This window comes from Eptatretus burgeri, chromosome 18 (assembly GCF_056783735.1).
Source record: "Eptatretus burgeri isolate ZD-2024b chromosome 18, Ebu_testis_v1, whole genome shotgun sequence".
Lineage (NCBI taxonomy): Eukaryota > Metazoa > Chordata > Myxini > Myxiniformes > Myxinidae > Eptatretus > Eptatretus burgeri.
In genome coordinates, this window is record NC_140978.1 from 27,048,315 (window position 1) to 27,068,500 (window position 20,186).

The 20,186-nt window shown below is 42.3% G+C and overlaps 1 protein-coding gene across 12 annotated transcripts in view; it reads left to right on the plus strand.

Moving 5' to 3' along the window:
• CACNA2D2 (calcium voltage-gated channel auxiliary subunit alpha2delta 2) overlaps positions 1 to 20,186 on the plus strand; it is a 206,011-nt gene that overhangs the window by 166,943 nt on the left and 18,882 nt on the right. For all 12 annotated transcript variants that reach the window (XM_085864352.1, XM_085864353.1, XM_085864355.1 and 9 more), the window contains 11 exons: positions 951 to 1,048; positions 4,522 to 4,612; positions 4,957 to 5,019; positions 5,347 to 5,450; positions 12,459 to 12,545; positions 12,693 to 12,784; positions 13,130 to 13,177; positions 15,523 to 15,594; positions 15,735 to 15,887; positions 18,427 to 18,479; positions 18,908 to 18,963. In XM_085864352.1, the coding sequence (XP_085720478.1) occupies positions 951 to 1,048; positions 4,522 to 4,612; positions 4,957 to 5,019; positions 5,347 to 5,450; positions 12,459 to 12,545; positions 12,693 to 12,784; positions 13,130 to 13,177; positions 15,523 to 15,594; positions 15,735 to 15,887; positions 18,427 to 18,479; positions 18,908 to 18,963 (917 nt within the window). The remainder of the gene's footprint in view (positions 1 to 950; positions 1,049 to 4,521; positions 4,613 to 4,956; positions 5,020 to 5,346; positions 5,451 to 12,458; positions 12,546 to 12,692; positions 12,785 to 13,129; positions 13,178 to 15,522; positions 15,595 to 15,734; positions 15,888 to 18,426; positions 18,480 to 18,907; positions 18,964 to 20,186) is intronic.

Here is a 20,186-nt window from a genome sequence, read left to right on the forward strand (position 1 = left end):
TGTGACATGGTGACTGTTCATCTCGTGGCTCCACTCCACAATATGCACAACCTGTTGAGCCAGTACACAACTCACATTGTAACTCCATGCTGCAACAATAGGCAACACATCATCTGAAGATAAAAGACGCACTGGACACATTATTATTGGAATTGATAACAAGGTGTATCAGAATAAGACACACTGGCTAAGACTCTGTGTGTGTATGTATGTATGTATGTATGTATGTATGTATGTATGTATGTATGTCTAAAAAATAATGTTAAATTTCATTTATTGTTATTCGAGATATTGACAACAATTTGATATGAATACATTTAAGAGACGTATAAGTTTTCATTTAATCTTTTTCTTAATGGAATTGTTTACATATTCTCAAATTATCAAAAACATTCTACATGTCATCCATCATTCACGGACCGGTGTTTGTGCGTCTGTCTGTGTGTGTTTGTTTGTATGTTTGTCGCACTGCTCCTCCGACAGTACTGGGCCGATTACATCTACACTTGCTATATAGGATCAGCATGACCCCAATTAGTGTATCGGGGTGTTTTTCTCTGCCGGTGGTCTCGGGGTGGGGGGTGGGACACAAATTCTCTTTGTAAATGTGAATCACGTAGCACCGCTCCAGCTGGGAGAGGGTATTACAAATCACCTTTTACAGTGCAGTATTCTTGTCCCCACATTTTCCATTGCAGTGAGCTGTTTTCAATTATGCAACGCCACCTTCTTCTTTTAAGATATGTAATCCCAACCGCCCCAATATTTTACAATGCGGAGTGCCACGTATGTAATGATGTCATCGCGCTGTTGAACCTGGGCTTCCTGACTTTCAGAAATCCGTTGTTAAACATGCACATTACTGAAAACAAACACAAATTATGTTAGTTTTGTCGACATAATTATTTTACTGCATGTTTACTCTTCTCTCCTACTTATGAACTGTGCAGGGAATTCTGTAAGACAGTGCAGAAGTCGGAAAACAACACAGAGTTTCTCCTCAACTTCCTCGCCGAGCTCCAAAAGAACAAGCCGGATTCGGAAAACTGTAAGACAGACATTCTGTATCACAGAGGGCACATGTCCTGTACTGCATCCTCTGTGTTATGTGTTTTATGTGCCGAAGCAAGAATGTACTTTTACTGTTGGTCAATAATGTTAGTCTATGCACATTACACAGTGCACATAATCCTTAAATCATAAATTGTGGAAGTAACAAGAAACTCACAATTGGACTTGAACAATTTCAGGAGTTGTATACTGAGTATGGAAGTTGTGCTGCACAGTGGACAATTACCTTGCGTGAAAATGTCCTGCAATGTACAAGTAACTGTGGTTCCATCGAAGGATTTTGCAACCCTAGTTCTCTCTGCTATCCTGCTGTCCCTGGCCCCATGACTTGGCCATGTACACTACTTGAATGGCCTTATGGTTGTCTGTATATATTCTTGACTAGAATATACCACCTGTCACTTCGCTGATGGGAATAAGAAAGGGAGGAGGGAGAAAAAGAGGAGGGGAAGAGGGAGAGAGGGGTGTTGGGGAGAGAGTAGGGAGAGAGGAGGGAGGGGGAGCGAGGAGGGGTGGGGAAGGGAAGACAGTGTGAGGTGAGAGGAAGGGAAGGCAGACGTGCGGTGGAGCATTAATTACTGCCTGCACGCGTCTGGAGCCAACCTAGCCAGAGACAAACACCGCAAGGACACGTATGGAGACAAACTCGCATGCTGACACAATCAGAGACAAACACTGCCCAGACACATCCGGAGACAAACACCGTCCAGACATAACCACCATCCGGATATGTCCAAAGACAGAGAGAGACAGAGAGAGACAGAGGGAGAGAGAGAGAGAGAGAGAGAGAGAGAGAGAGAGAGAGAGAGAGAGAGAGAGAGAGAGAGAGAGAGAGAGAGAGAGAGAGAGAGAGAGAGAGAGAGAGAGAGAGAGAGAGAGAGATATAGATATAGATATAGATATAGATATAGATATAGATATAGATATAGATATAGATATAGATATAGATATAGATATAGATATAGATATAGATAGATAGATATATATAGATATGCTTTATGAACAGAAAGGTATGCGGAGCACGAACCACTCGCTCAGGGCGGTGGAGCACGAACCACTCACTCAGGGCGGCGGAGCACGAACCACTCGCTCAGGGCGGCGGAGCACGAACCACTCGCTCAGGGCGGCGGAGCACGAACCACTCGCTCAGGGCGGCGGAGCACGAACCACTCGCTCAGGGCGGCGGAACACGAACCACTCGCTCAGGGCGACGGAACACGAACCACTCGCTCAGGGCGGCGGAACACGAACCACCCGCTCAGGGCGGCGGAACACGAACCACCCGCTCAGGGCGGCGGAGCACGAACCACCCGCTCAGGGCGGTTGAGCACGAACCACTCGCTCAGGGCGGTTGAGCACGAACCACTCGCTCAGGGCGGCGGAGCACGAACCACCCGCTCAGGGCGGTTGAGCACGAACCACTCGCTCAGGGCGGCGGAGCACGAACCACTCGCTCAGGGTGGCGGAGCACGAACCACTCGCTCAGGGTGGCGGAGCGTGAACCACTCGCTCAGGGTGGCGGAGCACGAACCACCCGCTCAGGGCGGCGGAGCACGAACCACTCGCTCAGGGTGGCGGAGCACGAACCACTCGCTCAGGGTGGCGGAGCGTGAACCACTCGCTCAGGGTGGCGGAGCACGAACCACTCGCTCAGAATGAGGTGGCGGGCAAAAGCATCCACAGTGAGTGAACAATTCGCTCAGAAAGACATTGCGTGGTTCCACTATCGACTGTAAGGCAGTCGGCAAGTGGCTTAAGCACTCATGGAAGCACTCCAATGAAGTAGTTTTTCGGGAACGGTTGGTCAGGATGTCGTTGCATATTATATAGGTGCCGTTTAACTTTATAGCCGATCTTCACACACGCAGCACTTAATGAAATAAAATGAATTCGTTCAAACAATGACTTTATCCACAACAGAGTTGCAGCTTAATGCAGAACAACCATGGAGACATTGCAAAGTTCAATCGCCCATGAAATAAACATTGCAGATAATCCGCCATCTTGACTGCTCATCTGTGCACACATCACCTGGTAAATCGGTTCGGGGTCCTCGCAAACTTTATAACATTTTTTTTTAAACGTCCGTTTTTTTCACCAGATTTGTTTTGATTTCCCGTGGAACACATCGTGAAACCTCCGAATATATAGACACAGATCTGGCAGACGCTATGGATCGGCAGTCCCTCTGGGGGACAGGGCACGAGGCCTGGCAATGAATGCATTTAATCTTTTAGCTCAATGAAGCTGGTCAATTTTGGCACGTTCGTAATTTTTTTGTTCACTCAATATAATTTCCAAACAGTAGGAAAAGATGAGTTTAATGCTTTGGAAATTTCACATTTTCTTGTGCATCGATGGAGAAGGAGGGAACGTAGCCTTGTCGCCCGTGATCTAAACATTGCAGATAATCCGCCATCTTGCGGAGGTAACGTAGCCTTGCTTGCTTAAAATATAGAGGTATATCAGCTTAGTTATAAGACTCATTATTTCTTTAAATTATCAGATTTCACAACAGATTTTGACACTTAGTCTGCACGATATCGATCCTAAAAGCTGAAATAATATTTCGATGATCTACTTTAATTAGTCTGTGAGAGTAGATCGGAGAAAACCGTATCATAAAATGCATGAAATCACTCCAAGCTCCTAATTTGAAAACTATAGTACTTACAGAAGTGATGTATACAGTGATCCGTAGGTATTAAGATCAGGCATTCGATTATATGAGTGAGGAAAGTGGAAAAAAATACTTTTGTTAAGAAATCGTTGTGACCTGTTCCAAGTCGAGGCATGGTTGAGCAGGCCAAATAAACATGGCGGCTTCAGGCCCCAGTGAGGTTACCTAGGAAATGCCTTAAGGCCCCAGATGTGAGGTGGCCTCGGATCGCCTGATGAAGGATATAATTAAATATGGCCATTAATTATCTTCAAAAGGAGTGTTTTAATTACCCCAAACACCCAATTTTCACTCCTGCACTTCCTTTGGGGTTTCTTTGTATGCACGCAAAGCTTCAGGCTGCTTGATTTTATAGTTTTGGAGTTATGGAGGAGACACACACATTGACACACATTGACATTTATGAATATAGATACCACCCTTCAATTTACATCCAGTGTTTTTGTCCCTTTCTTCTCGAGGCTGTGGAATCCTTGTCCATGCAATCCCATTTTCCTGCAGTACTTGGAAAGGGTTGATTAACCACTCCATGCTTACCCATAATCCTTACTTCTCTATCTAACCTTCATTTCCATGTCCCATGTATATCTGTTCCCCAAATTCCATTTCAGTGCAGGTTAACCATCCAAAGATTCATCTTCAGTTATTCCATTGAGTCTTTACATCTGTATCAAGTTGTCTTTACATTTGTATTATCCATCGATGGCAAACTCATTCATGCGTGTTGATGGTGGATGACCTCAGATGAATGTGAGATGTTCTCCCTGCAGGTGAATCTGACCTGGTTTACAACTTGCTGTTGGATAGTTCCATCACCACCAAGTTGGTGGAAACCACCTGGGTGAATGTCGATCGACAGGGGTATGTACACTTGAGCGTAGGTAATAGCTCACATTCACGGTGGTATAATCCTGGATTGGAGGTCACGGATCTATCCTGACCTTTGTGTCGATTAGAACGTGAAAACATTTTTGGGATGTTTTTAATCCCAAAATGGTCACACAGAGGAGGGTTTAAATCGCAAGCTAATTTCAAACACCGTTGCTTTTGAAGGTTGGAATTTTTTACAATGGGTCGAAGGTGTTCTCCACATTATTAAGCAATTTGAAAATTTGGGACTTTCTGTTGGACCATTTTGGGATACTTCTGGAGGTCAGTTTTGACTGCTGTGTTCATTTTTTTTCTGTCCTTTTTTTTTTCTCTAGGATTGGGATAAAGGCTTTGTTTGTGACCACAGACTCTGGAATAACGAAGGTGTACCCGAACAGGTGTGAAAGTGATTTTGTCCATTGGATGCCTGCGTTTTGTTGATTTCCTTGTGGCTGTTGACATTATCAACCTTCCTGGGATGGATAGCTGAGGGTTGAGTATTGTCACAAAGGTTTCATAATGTCGATATCACAATTATATGGATTTGTAAATACTGTTCTGTCTTTGATTTAGTCGATTTTTTTCTTTCTTGAAGGGATAATGTCAAGTTGAGAGATCTTTCGAATAGCAATGCAATCATTTCTGAATTAAAAAAAAAAATTAAATGCCATTGGTGTCAGTCACCAGGTTGTGTAAGTGCTTCACTTTTCTTTATGCACACTCAGTGCTGCAGCGGAGTGGGATGAAGCCCTTGAACCATACAATGCAAGCACCTACAAGCGCAGCTTGAACAACAACGGCTCGGTTTACAAACCACCGTACACTCCAGGTGACTGCCGAATTCCTATCTCGATGCTGTCCATTGTCTATTTCTTATCTCACCTTCAGGGTTATCCGCTTATTACAAATCTAAATGTGGAGGAATATTTTGACCCACCTCTCCCCCCCCCCCACCCCCATATTTTGCATACAAGAATCTTCCCTTCCCTCCATTACTCCTATCTCTCCCAAATTTATATTTGCTTCTCTCCCAACTTTTCCCACATTGTCCGACTCTCCTTCCTCTCCGCTGCCCCGCTCCATTTTTTTCCTTTTCTCATTTAGCCCCCCCTTCAACCTCCCTCCCTCCACATTTTTATAGGCAATTAAAGATGGTCCCTTGTACCGTATTTCTCTCTCTCCACTGCACCTTTTGGGGTGATTCATGGTAATGCCCTAAAGAGATATATCTATCTCTTTCTATTCTCTCTCACTTCATGTAAGTAGTCAGAAAATGAGAGTTATGAGACGTCCCCACTCCCAATTTCACACTTTCTGACCATCCACACCGTATTCTCACAACCACTCCTCCACCCCACCCTACCACCCCCTCACCCCCTCCCCACCCCCACACTTTCATTTCTCCCCATCTTAGCATCTTATCATCTCGAAATATCTTACCATCTTCAAATTAATTAATTAATTAATTAAGTAAGCCAGGTGTTGGCTTAACAGTTATGGTTGTTTGCTTGAGATCTTAGGGTCTTGAATTTGAGCCCCTTTTACCCATTGAATTAACACCAGGTGGGGTTTACTCAACCTGTCATCCTTCAGAGGTCAGAAAAGTGAGTACCAGTGTACTGGTAATAGAGGGCACTGCATTAGCAGCACAGCCGTGCCCACAGAAAAGATATGCAACCAGCAGCCACAGGCTGCACTGAATAGCTAATTAATTAATTGTAAAGACCAATGGTGTCTGGTCATTGAACTCAAAAAGAGAGCCTAGAGATATTTGGTTGTTTTGGAGTCTATCAAAGTGTTTTAGTCTCTTTTGGCTTTTATCACCATCGAGAATATTAATAGATAGTATGTTGGGATTTGTTTCTTGGGTTAAATATCTTTGTTGAGCAGAGATTAAATGATAAACCTCTCTTCATGTTATGGTCTGAGCTCCCCGCTCCACTCCCCAATGGTTTCAATGTTAAATTAATGATTAATTATTTAAATATTTTCCTGTAAACTTAATGTTATTATTTGACTGAAACACATGACAGATATTTTACCAAATACATTAGTGATATTTTAAAATTTTGACACTGCAAGAAATTGATGCTGTCTCAGAACAATGTCAACAAGTGACTGATAGACAATGAACAGGATGTTCTGGGTGTTGAGCTGGCTCATACCCTTTGGGAATCTGTTGGATCTTTGCCTATATTTCCTGCCACATACAATCCCAGCTTGCCTGTCTGAAGGATTTTTTTTTAATTTCTCACGTGATATATTTTGATGTGAAATTAATGATATAATGCTTGTTGTGAAACATTGCTCGGGAAAATTGCCTGGTGTTGGCTTCATGGTTAGGGTGGTGGGCTTGGGATCCTAGGGTCCTGAGTTCAAATCCCACTCGGTTGTTGAATTAATACCAGGTGGGGTTGGCTCTGCCTGTCATCCTTCCGAGGTCGGCAAAATGAGTACCAGCATGCTGGTGCACTGTGTCGGGGTGGACACCCGTCCAGGATTGTGTCCAATAGTCAAGGAGACTGCTTCGGCAGCACAAACGCTCTGCACAGAGTATGGTCCCAATGGATGGATGGATGGATTGCTCGGGAAAGTGCGGGCATGATGTTTAGAGTTGCTTGGATTAGCCTAAACAAATCACATCTCTCACCAATAACCACACCACCACTGAACCAACATCTATATAAGCTTAAGACAACTGTTAGGTATTTAAATCCTCGTCTGGATCTCAGTGGCATGTTTGTGAGAATGGAATTTACCTATATGAGTTGGGACGACTTCCAAATGCCGTTGATATGAAGTGCTTGTTCTACCTTTGATCTCCACAATCAAATTGATGTTTTGGACTCGAACCTCAACGATGTTGAGCAAATTGTATTGGAGATATGGAATGAAAACACCTTTTTTTTTTTACCAAAACGAGAGGTGAAATCATAGATTTGTTTGAAGACTTTTTAAGTGACCAAGACCGACAAAACGAGTTCTACTTTGAAGAGCCACAAAACAATGTCGATGTTGAAGACCCACAAAACAATATCTATGTTGAAGACCTACAAAACAATGTCGATGTTGAAGACCCACAAATGAATACTACCTTGAAGACCCACAATGTGAGACCAACCTGGGACACTCACAAAATTGGAAAAATCACAAAAGGAGTTCGATAATTGGAGACTGCTTCTGGGTTCTATCTTGGAGACTTTGCTTCTGGGTTCTATCTTGGAGACTTTGCTTCTGGGTTCTATCTTGGAGACTTTGCTTCTGGGTTCTACATTGGAGACTTTGCTTCTGGGTTCTATCTTGGAGACTTTGCTTCTGGGTTCTGTCTTGAAGACTCTGCTTCTGGGTTCTATCTTGGAGACTTTGCTTCTGGGTTCTATCTTGGACACTTTGCTTCTGGGTTCTACATTGGAGACTTTGCTTCTGGGTTCTATCTTGGAGACTTTGCTTCTGGGTTCTATCTTGGACACTTTGCTTCTGGGTTCTACATTGGAGACTTTGCTTCTGGGTTCTATCTTGGAGACTTTGCTTCTGGGTTCTGTCTTGAAGACTCTGCTTCTGGGATCCATCTGGGAGACTCTGCTCATGGGTTCTATCTTGGAAAATTTGCTTTGGGGTTCTATCTCGGACTTAAAAGGCCTGAAACTTTGTTCTCAAGACAGAACTGGAAGAAAAGAAAAAAAATCTTTGTGGAGTTGAATGACTGTATTCGCTTAGTATTATTGAACTGGTTTTTTGTTTGTTTTTTAATCTCTATATATACAGGTAACTAATCACAAATCCGGGATCCTAAAATCTGGTTTTACCTTAAAACCACCAAATTTTCAAACTAAAACTATAATTTTGAGATAAAAATGAATTGTTCGTAATGTGGGGTACTGGAAGTTGAAGTGTTCAGACGGCAAATGTTCACTACTCTTATTGCTCAATCACACCAGAACAGCAGCAAGATGACGAGTGTGACGATGACGACGGGAATTTAGCAGTGTATTTAAGCCAATGAACTAACACACGGTGTGTACATCTTTGTTTTATTGCCAAAAACAGTCCAAAATCCTGAGATTCATTGTCTTTTATCCTGAAAGCCGGCAACCCTTCAGTCCCAAGGTTCCTCGATTTGTGGTTGATTACCTGCATATTAACTGGAAAAATGATTCATGGGGTTAGAGTTAGGGTTGGGTTGGGGTTTGAATGCCAGGGTTAGGGTTGGGTTGGGGTTGAGTTAGGGTTTGATGGCTCGGGTTGGATTTAGATTTGAATAACCAATACCCCCGGCATATGCCCCTGTTATATTGTCCCGAGCTTGGTCCTCGAGTGCTCACAGCGGTATATAACAGAGTTTGGTGAAGCGCCGACTTCTTGTCTTTAATGGCTTAACCTGCTGAAGTCTTGCTTTGAGGTATGGGGACATTGTTTATTTATTTATTTATTTATTTTTTGAAGTTCCTGTGAGTCAAACGAACCCACAAGATTTCTTCTCTTTTCATATAATGCAGTTTACAAGTCCAAGGAACATCAGTACATCAAAGATTTTATTTTTATATTCTCACAATTCCATGCTGTGTAATGCAATTCCATTATCCTTAAGGATCTTCATGAATGTTTTGTTGTAGAACTAGATTCATTCATCAGTCCATAATTTATTCAGCTGCCTTTTACTTTTGTTCGATATCTGTTTGAAAGTTAACATCAGAGTATATCCTATTTATTTTTCAAAGGAACTTAAATCAATAACGGTTAAAGCGTATTTGTATCTCTTATCATTGCTGAGTTCAATTAAGTCAGCAGACCATATGCAATCAACCACTTTGGAAAAGACCTTCCTTCTTTTAAACTTCAGTTTATGTCATTAATCAGCTCCGTGCTATGGCTGATGCAACATTTCTCTATCCGCTTTGTGTTTTTCATCCAATGTAGTGCTATTTCTACAATAATCAATGTTTTGCTTCATACAAGCTTCGTTAACACTATTTATAGGTCTGCTCCACAGTTTGGGATTGTCAGCTTCGTTTAACCTTGTATCCGAGTTTGTTCCCAGTTCACAGAAAGAATATCCCATAAGGTGTAATTCCCCCAGAATCCCAGTTGTTGTAAATTTACTTCTTGATAAAAAAAAACAAACTTTTGCATATCACCCCCGGTTTTATGGTTATCACATTTGGAGACAAATTCCTGCTTTTTAGATCTGCATGATGTATAACTCGATTGTTTTTACTTTATGATATATTTTTAGTGTCGGTTTTTTTTTTTACACTTATGAGAATAAATCATATTTTAAGCCATTCTATTTATTTGTAAGAAATTTCACAATTCAACATCAACAGAGTGTGAAAATCTTTTTCGCTTTCAGCATATACTTTGAATCTTGATTTGTAAAATATGAAGTATCCTCATAAACACCTTCACTCTCTCCTCAATTTATTTTGGAAAAAGTTGTAAAACTTTAACCAAAGTCAATAACACCAACATCATCAACTACATAAACTTTTCCTTCTTCCTTGGTTTCTTTCATATCATCCTCTCCTTCATCTCGACTCTCATTTAAATCTCCTCCCGAGCAATGATATGGGCATTCACCTAATTTTTAAAAGCAACACACTCGTCACAGCTACTAATTCCTTCTGTTGCTCCTCAGTTCGTTCGGTTTGTTTTATTTTCTGTAATTCTTCTATTCTCCTTTGAATCTCATCAAATGCAATATTTTGATACTTATTCACCTCCCTCTCTTTCTCTTTCTCTTTCTCTTTTTCTCCGTCTCTCTCATGGTCGAGGCTTGTGGAAGAGCTAGGACACAGAACAGACCACTAAACAACATTATGAAGGGAACAGCAGGAGAAAGGGGAAACCAAAATGGCAGGGCGGAGGGAGAAGGTTGACGGAGACAGACAAGCAAGGAATCCAGGTAACGATGAGGGTTAGGAGAGAATGCTAGGGGTGGACAAAATGGATACATTAGTAAAATTTTGGGAGGGGTGGGGGAGGTTTAAAAGGTATAGAAACGATCATGGCTTTGGATGGGGGTGACTTGAGATGGTGGTGAACAGCTATCTTGAAGACTGAGAGAGAAGAATGTGATCGAAGAGAGTGTGGAAGGTGGTTGCACAGGTGGGAAAAAGAGGGTAATAAATGAGTGGAGGTGAGCAGTGGTTCTGGATTTAGGCTGCTTCACGAGGAGGAAATTGCTGATGTGCCACATGTGTCCTGCAGATACTTTTGTGGGGACAGGGTATGGAGAGGGCAGAGGGTGCAAGACCAGAAATGACCCGAAGGAACACAGAGTCCACTGACCTGTCCGCGATGGCGAAGTGATAAGCCCACAGACTCGTCTTGATCGCAAGAGGTTCCAATGATCTTGAAAGCGTTGGTTTCCATGGCATCAGCTGAGCAAGATGTCAAGATGTGAGGCATGGGAGCTAGCTCAGATGAGAGAGCTGCACTCCATCAAACTGTGGATGAAAACCTTGTGGGTGGATAAGAGCTCGGTTGTGCCAAGGAAGGACATTTTACTTTTGGTGTGGGATTGCTATGGAACAATGTCAAAATATATCGTGATGCTAAACCAGAAGAAGCTTATTGTGGCATTGTAATTTTGTTGTCATTCATCATTGTTATTATTCTTCTTCATTCTTCTTCTTCATCCAACACAATGCCACAACAAAAGTAAAATGTCAAAAGATGTCGTGATGGTCATCCATAAGAGGATTATGGTATCATATTGTGGAATCGTAATGTGGTGTCATTCCTACCTTGTTTGGTTGTTTTTTTTTTTTGAGATTTCATCCCTCTATTTTTACATTTTCCTTAAAATGTCCCCCCCCCCCTTGTGTTAATATAGATACCAAGCATTGAGATGATATTTTAGGGTGATAAGGGGTGATATTTATAAGGGGTGATATTTTAGGAGCAGACTCAAATAGTCCTTTTCTTTTCCCCCATTCACTTCCGTGTAAAATTGGGAGTGTGGGAGAAGGGGAGGATGGTCAGAAACTTTTCCCTTTTCCCCCAATCACTTAGATATAAATTTGGAGAGGGGTATATCCCACAATTCTCATTTTCCCATGACTAATGTGCACTTGTCAGAATAACTCGATGGTCACTCCGCCGAGTATACAACTGAAAACTAGATTCAAGGATACTGAAGGATACCAAAGGGGACGTGACCTGAAGCTGTAAGCTTGCCATCATTAACACAACGGGAGAAGCCAACCCGTTTGGAAAAGACAAACTTGAATAAACCATTGTCCACATCTCTGTAAAAAAATATATATATATATCTGATATCTCTCGTTCTGATATCTCTAGATTTCCAACTAACTGATCATTCTGAACAGTTCCAGTGAGATTGACCGTTTTTACAGCCATTTTTCCCTGCTGTGCAGGGGTTTGGCTTTTTCTTGAGGCAATGTTTTATGGCCGGATGCCCTTCCTGACGCCAACCCTGGTCGCCTCTTACGACACACAGGGATATGGTACACCTATTCTTACCGGGGCATACACCGGGACCAGTACACTGGTACTCATTTTGCCGACCTCGGAAGGATGACAGGCTGAGTCAACCCCCTGGTGTTAATTCAGTGGCCCAACGGGGCTTGAACTCAGGACCCTGGGATCCCAAGCCACCACCCTAACCACTAAGCCAACACCAGGCTTCCAGTGAGATTAGCATTGTAATAGTTAACTCGTTTGAGTTTTGGTTCATCCTATTGACTTTGTCCAGTTCTTCAGTTCTGGAATGCCTAACTCTGGCCTTTTCACCTCGATGCATCTTACCTGTCGAGCTTTCTCACCACCTGTGGTGCGATGTTGTTCATTAAACATTCTGGTGTTGTGTGTACAGAAAGTAGCCATGATAACTTCACTGGCAGTGTATTAGCCAGTTTGGCTGTTGAAGTGACTATTGATGGGAAGACCCTCAAGCCAGCAGGTTTGTACAAGCAGTTTATCTGTTGACTCGATTGTGTTTTAAATTCTGATGATGTCTGCCTGAACTTCAACTTGCAGCTTTAACTTGGGACAAGCAGGAGTAGTATGACCCATCTTTGCACATCCTTCCTTTTGTGTTTTGTTTCAGTCATTGGGGTCCAACTCGACCAGGAAGCATGGACGACCAAGTTCAAGTTCTTAGCTACAAACCAAACGGGTGAAGCACCAGCGAGGCGGATGGTGAGTGTTTCAAGAATGGTGATGGGAGCACTAACTTAAACCATTAATGTGTCATCCTAATAGGTTGTTAGATAAGGGAAGCAGATATTGTTACTTGTGATTGAATTGGTGATTGATATTGAGTGGGATATAATTGATGGAGGACCACAAAGGAAAAAGGTGAACAATTGGTACTGACAACTCTGCATGATATGTCATTGTTGGACAAATAGTGTTTGGAGTAAGGACTCTGCTAATGTGTTTGTCATGGTATTAAAGCATGGGACATCTCCACAACCTGCGAACATAACATGTTAATGTTCTCCAAGGTGTTATTTATACTCATCCATTTTTGTGTGTCTGCAGTGTGGAGGCCTGGGCAGCTGCGAGATGGACTGTGAAGCTTCTGTCAATGTAAGACCCACTTAGAACACGTTTTGTCTACTTACTGTCCTTGTGTCATGGATCATGTCTGTCTGTTTGTGCATTTTATCTGCACTGTCCTTTTGTACCAGCAGACATTTCCACTACAATTTTGAGCTTTTGTTTGGCTGGGAGACATGTATATACTTGCATTTCCACAACTTCCTTAACTGTTTTCAATATAGTTGAGCAAAATGATCATAAGGTTATGCGTTCAATATGAAGAAAGCCACCCGAATCACGTCAAAGCCTTTGAGTAGGTATTGATTTGATGTACCCTACTCTTATACAGAGCGTTGGAGCTGTTGACGGAATTTATTGGCAAGGGTTATACTTGGTGGTTTGCCATTGTCTTCCCAGCATTGTTTGTCCATGCTCTTTTAAATGCTGGTCGTCAAGCAAGGAAGCAGCACATGCTTTTTAAAAAGTCTTTAATATGACTCGGCCGGGGTCTGAACCATCGACTTCCCAGGCTCAGAGCAGATGCTCTAACCATTACGCTACCAGGTCTCGTTTTGAGTGGGTACAAAGGTTGAAAAAAATGCCTGATGGCTTATTGCAGAGGAAGTGCACTTCCCTTCGCGCTGTCTGGTCTGGGTTTCATTCCAGACCGACGATAAACTGTCCGATTGATGATTCGCAGGCAGGGTATTGTATCGATGAGCGCGCTGTCTCTCGGGTGGACATGAAGTCGGGCATAAGCATTGGTTTTTGGCCGTTAAAGAACCCACGGTGTCCTTTCAGCAAAGAGTAATCTTATCCCACAAGTAGGTGGGATTAATTGGACCATTAAAGTAGTAAAGTCATAGTTGTCGTAATAGTACTGTATAAAGGTAAAAACAAAGTGCCTCAAAAATGTGATCAAGTCAACCGTTTGCAGCGCCACCTGTCAGGAATAATGCACATGTGGAAGAGTACATCATAATGCGCACGTGGAAGAGAAGAGTACATCAACTTCGATGTCCATCGGCATGCAAAATTTCAGTTTTCTACGTCACTCGGAAGGTACCGATCTTTAATATCAGTCAGTGAGTCATTCAGTAAGTGAGGTCAGTGCTCAGAATGAGCTACAGTATATGTAATGTATAAAGCTCTTTCTTACCACTGACTGACTCACTGACTCACCGACTCACTGACTGATATAAAAGATTGGGTACCTTCTGGGTGACGTAGAAAGCTGAAATTTTGTGTGCCGATGGACATCGAAGCTGATACACCAGAAAAATTTCACAGAATCATCGGACAACATCTGTAAATGAAAATATCAATAAATGAATAAAAATAAATGAAAACATCAAATGCAGGTGAGCGACTCGAGACAATGGGGAAGTATTGTTCGTATGCTTACACGATGTGTAAGCACACTCCGCTCGTATATGTATTCATATATATATATATATATATATATATATATATATATATATATATATATATATATATATATATATATATATATTATGTGCTAGATGTATGGAGTGGAGGATCCGGATGATGTGAATCTTGCCAATTTGTGCATATGGTAGGTGTAAGGTCGGTAGCTCTCGTGTGCAGCCTGTGGTTGCTGGTTACATCGTTTTTTGGGGGGCGCAGCTATGCCACTGATATGGTACATTTCCTGCTCCATACATGCCCCTTCGTTGCTCCTATTTTCAAAACTTATTTCCCTTCTCTCCCTACTCTCTCAACCCTCCTTTCCTTGCTTTCTCTCTCTCCTATCATTCTTCCTCCTCTTCTTTTCTTCAATATTAATTTCCCTATTTTGGGGTCCAATTTCATCCCCCCCCCCTCCAAATGAGTATATCATGGAGTACAGTTGTTCTCCATTAGTAAGGATAGCACTGGAAGAAAATGGCTACCCCATCAATAATATATAGAAGACTCCTTCACCTTCATTTTACTATTTAATGGCGTTGGAATCTGAATCAAGTTTATCAGGAATTCTTTACATTGGGCAGATTCCATCTGACTGTCTTCTCGACATTTTAATGAATGGACCAAAGACAGGAGGCAAACCTGGGTCAATAAACAGGAATTTATGAACACCGTTTCAGGCCATTTCAGTTGCCCTTCCTACTCTCCATTGCACTTCACTGCATAAGTTACTTTAAGGGTCAGAGAGGTTTGTGAAGCACAGTTGTGCTGCTTCGTTTGTTAAGAGCAGTGAATTGATTTCCACCTTCAGTGGAGTCCTCTACAATAATTATCGTAGAGTCTGCTGTGCTCTCTGAACCATATCTATTCAAATTGGTGAGAGATGACTTCCTTTAATTTACTGTGCTGCTATTTTCTTTCTTATTGCCATTGCCGTAGTTTGATTCCTTTATTCCCCTCCACAGGAACTTGAATGTGTGCTTCTGGATGATGGTGGCTTCTTGGTTCTATCGAATCAAGATGACCATCAAGATAAGGTTGGTATCTGATGCTGGGTGGAGGGTGAGAGGGTTGCAGACGTTTTCGGGGATTGGTATGACGACCTTCGGCATGATGCCAGTGTTGAAGTGACCTGCTTATTCTGTAGTTATCAATATTGTTTATTTCCAATGAGCAGATTGGAAAGTTCTTTGGAGTCGTGAATCCCGGCCTCATGCGGGCCCTGTACAGTTTCTACGTGTATGGCATTGTCACCTCGTACGACTTCCAATCTGTGTGCGACCCAGACACAGAGCCTCGAACAGATGCTGCACCTCGAGGAGTGCACATTGTGAGTACAATCATGTTTTGTCCACTCCCTAAACTTCATTCATACACATGTAGCATTTCCTTTGAAGATCCTTGACCATTCCATGTCCAGTTCATCTGAGCTGGTAAGATCTCTTGAACTGATGTCCAAAGCTATTCTCTCAGTAATTACCATACACTTCCAATGACGTCGGTAATCGACGTCACACCAGCAATTCCAACAGTAATCTGAACCTCGCACCATAAATGACATCAGTCGTGTACCTTGCATCATAAATGACACTAGTCATGTTCCTCGTATCATAAATTACACTAGTCATGTTCCTCGCACCATAAATGACATCAGTCGTGTACCTTGCATCATAAATGACACTAGTCATGTACCTCGTATCATAAACGACACCAGTCGTGTACCTCGTACCATAAATTACACTAGTCATGTTCCTCGTACCATAAATGACACCAGTCGTGTCCCTCACACTATAAATGACATTAATCGTGTACCTCTCACCATAAATGACATCAGTCGTGTACCTCGTATCATAAATGACAACAGTCATGTTCTTCATACCATAAATGACATCAGTCATGTACATTGCACAATAAATGACAGTCGTGTACCTCTCACTATAAATGACATCAGTCGTGTACCTCGTATCATAAATGACATCAGTCATGTTATTCATACCATAAATGACACCATGGGAAAGTATGGGAAAGGTTAATAAGAGTATGGGAAAGGTCATAAATGACGTCAGTCATGAACCTTGCACCATAAATGACATCCGCTGTGTACCTCACACCATAAATATCATCCGCTGTGTACCTCGGACCATAAATGACATCCGCTGTGTACCTCACACCATAAATATCATCCGTTGTGTACCTCGCACCATAAATGACATCAGTCATGTACCATTGTACCTCGTACCATAAATGGCATCAGTCATGTTCTTCATACCATAAATGACATTAATCGTGTCCCTTGCACCATAAATGACATCCGTTGTGTACCATTGTACCTCGTACCATAAATGACACCAGTCATGTACCATTGTACCTCGTACCATAAATGACATCAGTCATGTACCATTGTACCTCGTATCATAAATGGCATCAGTCATGTTCTTCATACCATAAATGATATTAATTGTGACCCTCGCACCATAAATGACATCCGCTGTGTACCTCGCACAATAAATGACATCCGCTGTGTACCTCGGACCATAAATGACATCCGCTGTGTACCTCACACCATAAATATCATCCGTTGTGTACCTCGCACCATAAATGACATCAGTCATGTACCATTGTACCTCGTACCATAAATGGCATCAGTCATGTTCTTCATACCATAAATGACATTAATCATGTACCTCGCAGCATAAATGACATCCGTTGTGTACCATTGTACCTCGTACCATAAATGACACCAGTCATGTACCATTGTACCTCGTACCATAAATGGCATCAGTCATGTTCTTCATACCATAAATGATATTAATTGTGACCCTCGCACCATAAATGACATCCGCTGTGTACCTCGCGCAATAAATGACATCAGTCGTGTCCCTCGCACCATAAATGACGTCGGTTGTGTACCTTACACTATAAATGACACCAGTCATGTACCATTGTACCTCGTACCATAAATGGCATCAGTCACGGACCTCACGTAGGCAATTTGATTGTTCAATCATATGTAATTCCAATTGCCAGATTATGAAACACTTACTTGCATCTTGCAGTGTTGTTTAATACCCTTAATGTGCATAAGGTTATTCTTTATTTATCTTGTACTTTCACCCTTGCCTGCTTCAATGTCCATTATTTAAACAGCTCAGCCTCTCCCATGAAGTCTGAAAAGAATCGAGGGACATTCTCATCAATTTTTCAGGGGTGAAACCATTCTCCCAATTTATCGGGTTTCATTGAAGAAACCTTTCCACGTTCGGTGCACAGAACCACTTTTTTGAGATACGTACACTGAGAGAGAGCGGGATGTTATGAGAAAACTCCTAATCTGAATGCGCTAAGGAGCCAAAAAAAGATGATGTCACACATCCCCACTCCCCCTCCCCCCCCACCCCACTCCTCCCCCTTCGAGAAATCTATGTCTTCATTTTCTAACCGATCTCAGAGACACTTTTATGCTTGGGTGAACTGTCCTTACCTTATACGCTTCGGCCTTTTCCTTCGAGTTGGAGAACAATGATGCTATGGGTCTGGCATACCGTCGCATGCAAGATGATAGTTGTTTATATTGTGAGATAATGAATTGTACAGTTAATGACATGACAGAAGAAGTATCCTAAACTTCCAGGCTATGTTCAAGTGCAAGTGACATGATTCCCCATTTAGTGAGCTTGTTTACCGTTCCACTCACATTTAAGATGTTGTATCGATTTCTACTGTATATGATATTGAAGTTAATACATTACTCGAACAAAAATATTCATCATATTTAAACTTGGATAGTGAAGTACAACTTCAGTGTGGCCATTTATGATTTGGACAGAATCACAGGAAGGGAATTGTTTGTGTTTTTGACTGTTGTTCAGCCCAGCATTGCCAACTTGCTCAACCTGGCTTGGTGGACGTCGGCGGCTGCCTGGTAAGAAGTCCCGGTGTCCTTTTTCTGTCTATTTGGTTCTTTCTCTCACCCTGTACCGCCAACTCTTTTTGTCGCTCATGAGCTTCCGTGTGTTTTTTTTTTTCTAACGCTTTTCATGATGACAAAGATGATGAGATGGACCCAGTTGGTGATGATGAAAAAGCCCCTTAGTCATCCACAAGGATTTTAAGTTTCTCTAAAGACCCCATGACAACCATGCTGTGGAATTTAGTCTTTTGAGATGTGATTCTTCCACATTCTAACCACTTCGACACATTGTTAAATTCACATTTGTTACTCATTGCCTCCAGTGCACTTTATTAACCAGGTTAGGGCAAGTTAACATGTTGTTTTTCAGCAAGACCATATGGGTTCTTCTTTGTTTGTCCAGTAAATCTCCACATCCTCCTGCCATACCCTTTTCCTAGGTCTGTACTGCAGCAGCTTCTGTACTCACTCACCTTCCAAGCCTGGCTCGACCCTGGTGAGAACCCAGCACGAACACTTTCTCAGAGAGGAGTATGCATTGCTTTTAATCCTGGTTGAACGTTCGTGAATGTGGTCAGTGTGCGTGAGTACTCCAGCACACAAAGGGCACTGTTTGGATGTAGCATTTGCATAGTCCACCTTATCCAAATACCAATGAAGAACTAGTCTTGCTCATGAAGGCTTGCATCGATCTGTGTCGCTGGACTCGTGGAACAGTTGATGGAATCAACAGGACGATGATTGAGGTATGCTAACCGCCATGGCTTGCGCTGACGAAGGGTTAATGCCTGAAACATCAGCTTCTCCTAGTCCTTTCCACATGGGTTGTTAGCATACCTGGATTAACTTTCTGTTGATTCCGTTGATTCTTCTCCAAATATGATTGTCTTGCAGTCACCATTTTAACCTCCGACATGCGGCACTTCGAACACAGCCGAGGTATTGCTCTGGACCACACATCCAAGGCCCACACAATCAGAGATGTGTGTTATTACAAGGAGGTAGAACAAACCATTAAACTAACAAAGAAATAATCCTTCCCTTTTCCAGGTGTCGAGCTCGTGCATCAGATGTGTTTTTTGTGTGATGTATACGGCGACACCAAGAGACATAATTACAATAGCAGTTCCAGAAACTTTGCCAAATGATAATAATAATAATCCATTGTCGGTGTGTTAATTATGTTGTAAACGCCTGCTCTGAGGGTGGAGAGTTCACATCCGCTTCCCACACACACTACCATAGCTACAATTATTGATGGTGTGTGTTTTTTCATTCATGCAAAAATGAAGTCAATTTCCTGTCCACCTCTGGACTCAAAACAAACTTCTAGGTGTAAGGGAAGGATATTTTCCACCTCAAAAGACTTTGATCGTTGTTTGAGTTTCAAACCACTCGCCTATGACAACCCCCCCCCCCAGACAGACGAGGTCCGACCCCTCCCAGCTCGAGTGCTAAAAATGGACACCGTTTCTGTGGGGTTTTTTTGGCCTCTACAATAGTCTTTGCAGAGTTATCCTTTTGATAATATTCCCGTGACATTGTGGGTCATCTTACAGTTCCACTTGAGGCACAAAGGGTGCTTTCAGTCTTTGCCCCTCAAGCTCAAGTGGCTTTCACTTCTCCTGGAGGGAAGAGATATGGTCACCTGTGATATGGAAGGAAAATGTTTTTTGGGATGTTTAACCTTTGTGGAAAGTGAACGACTGAATGCTAGTT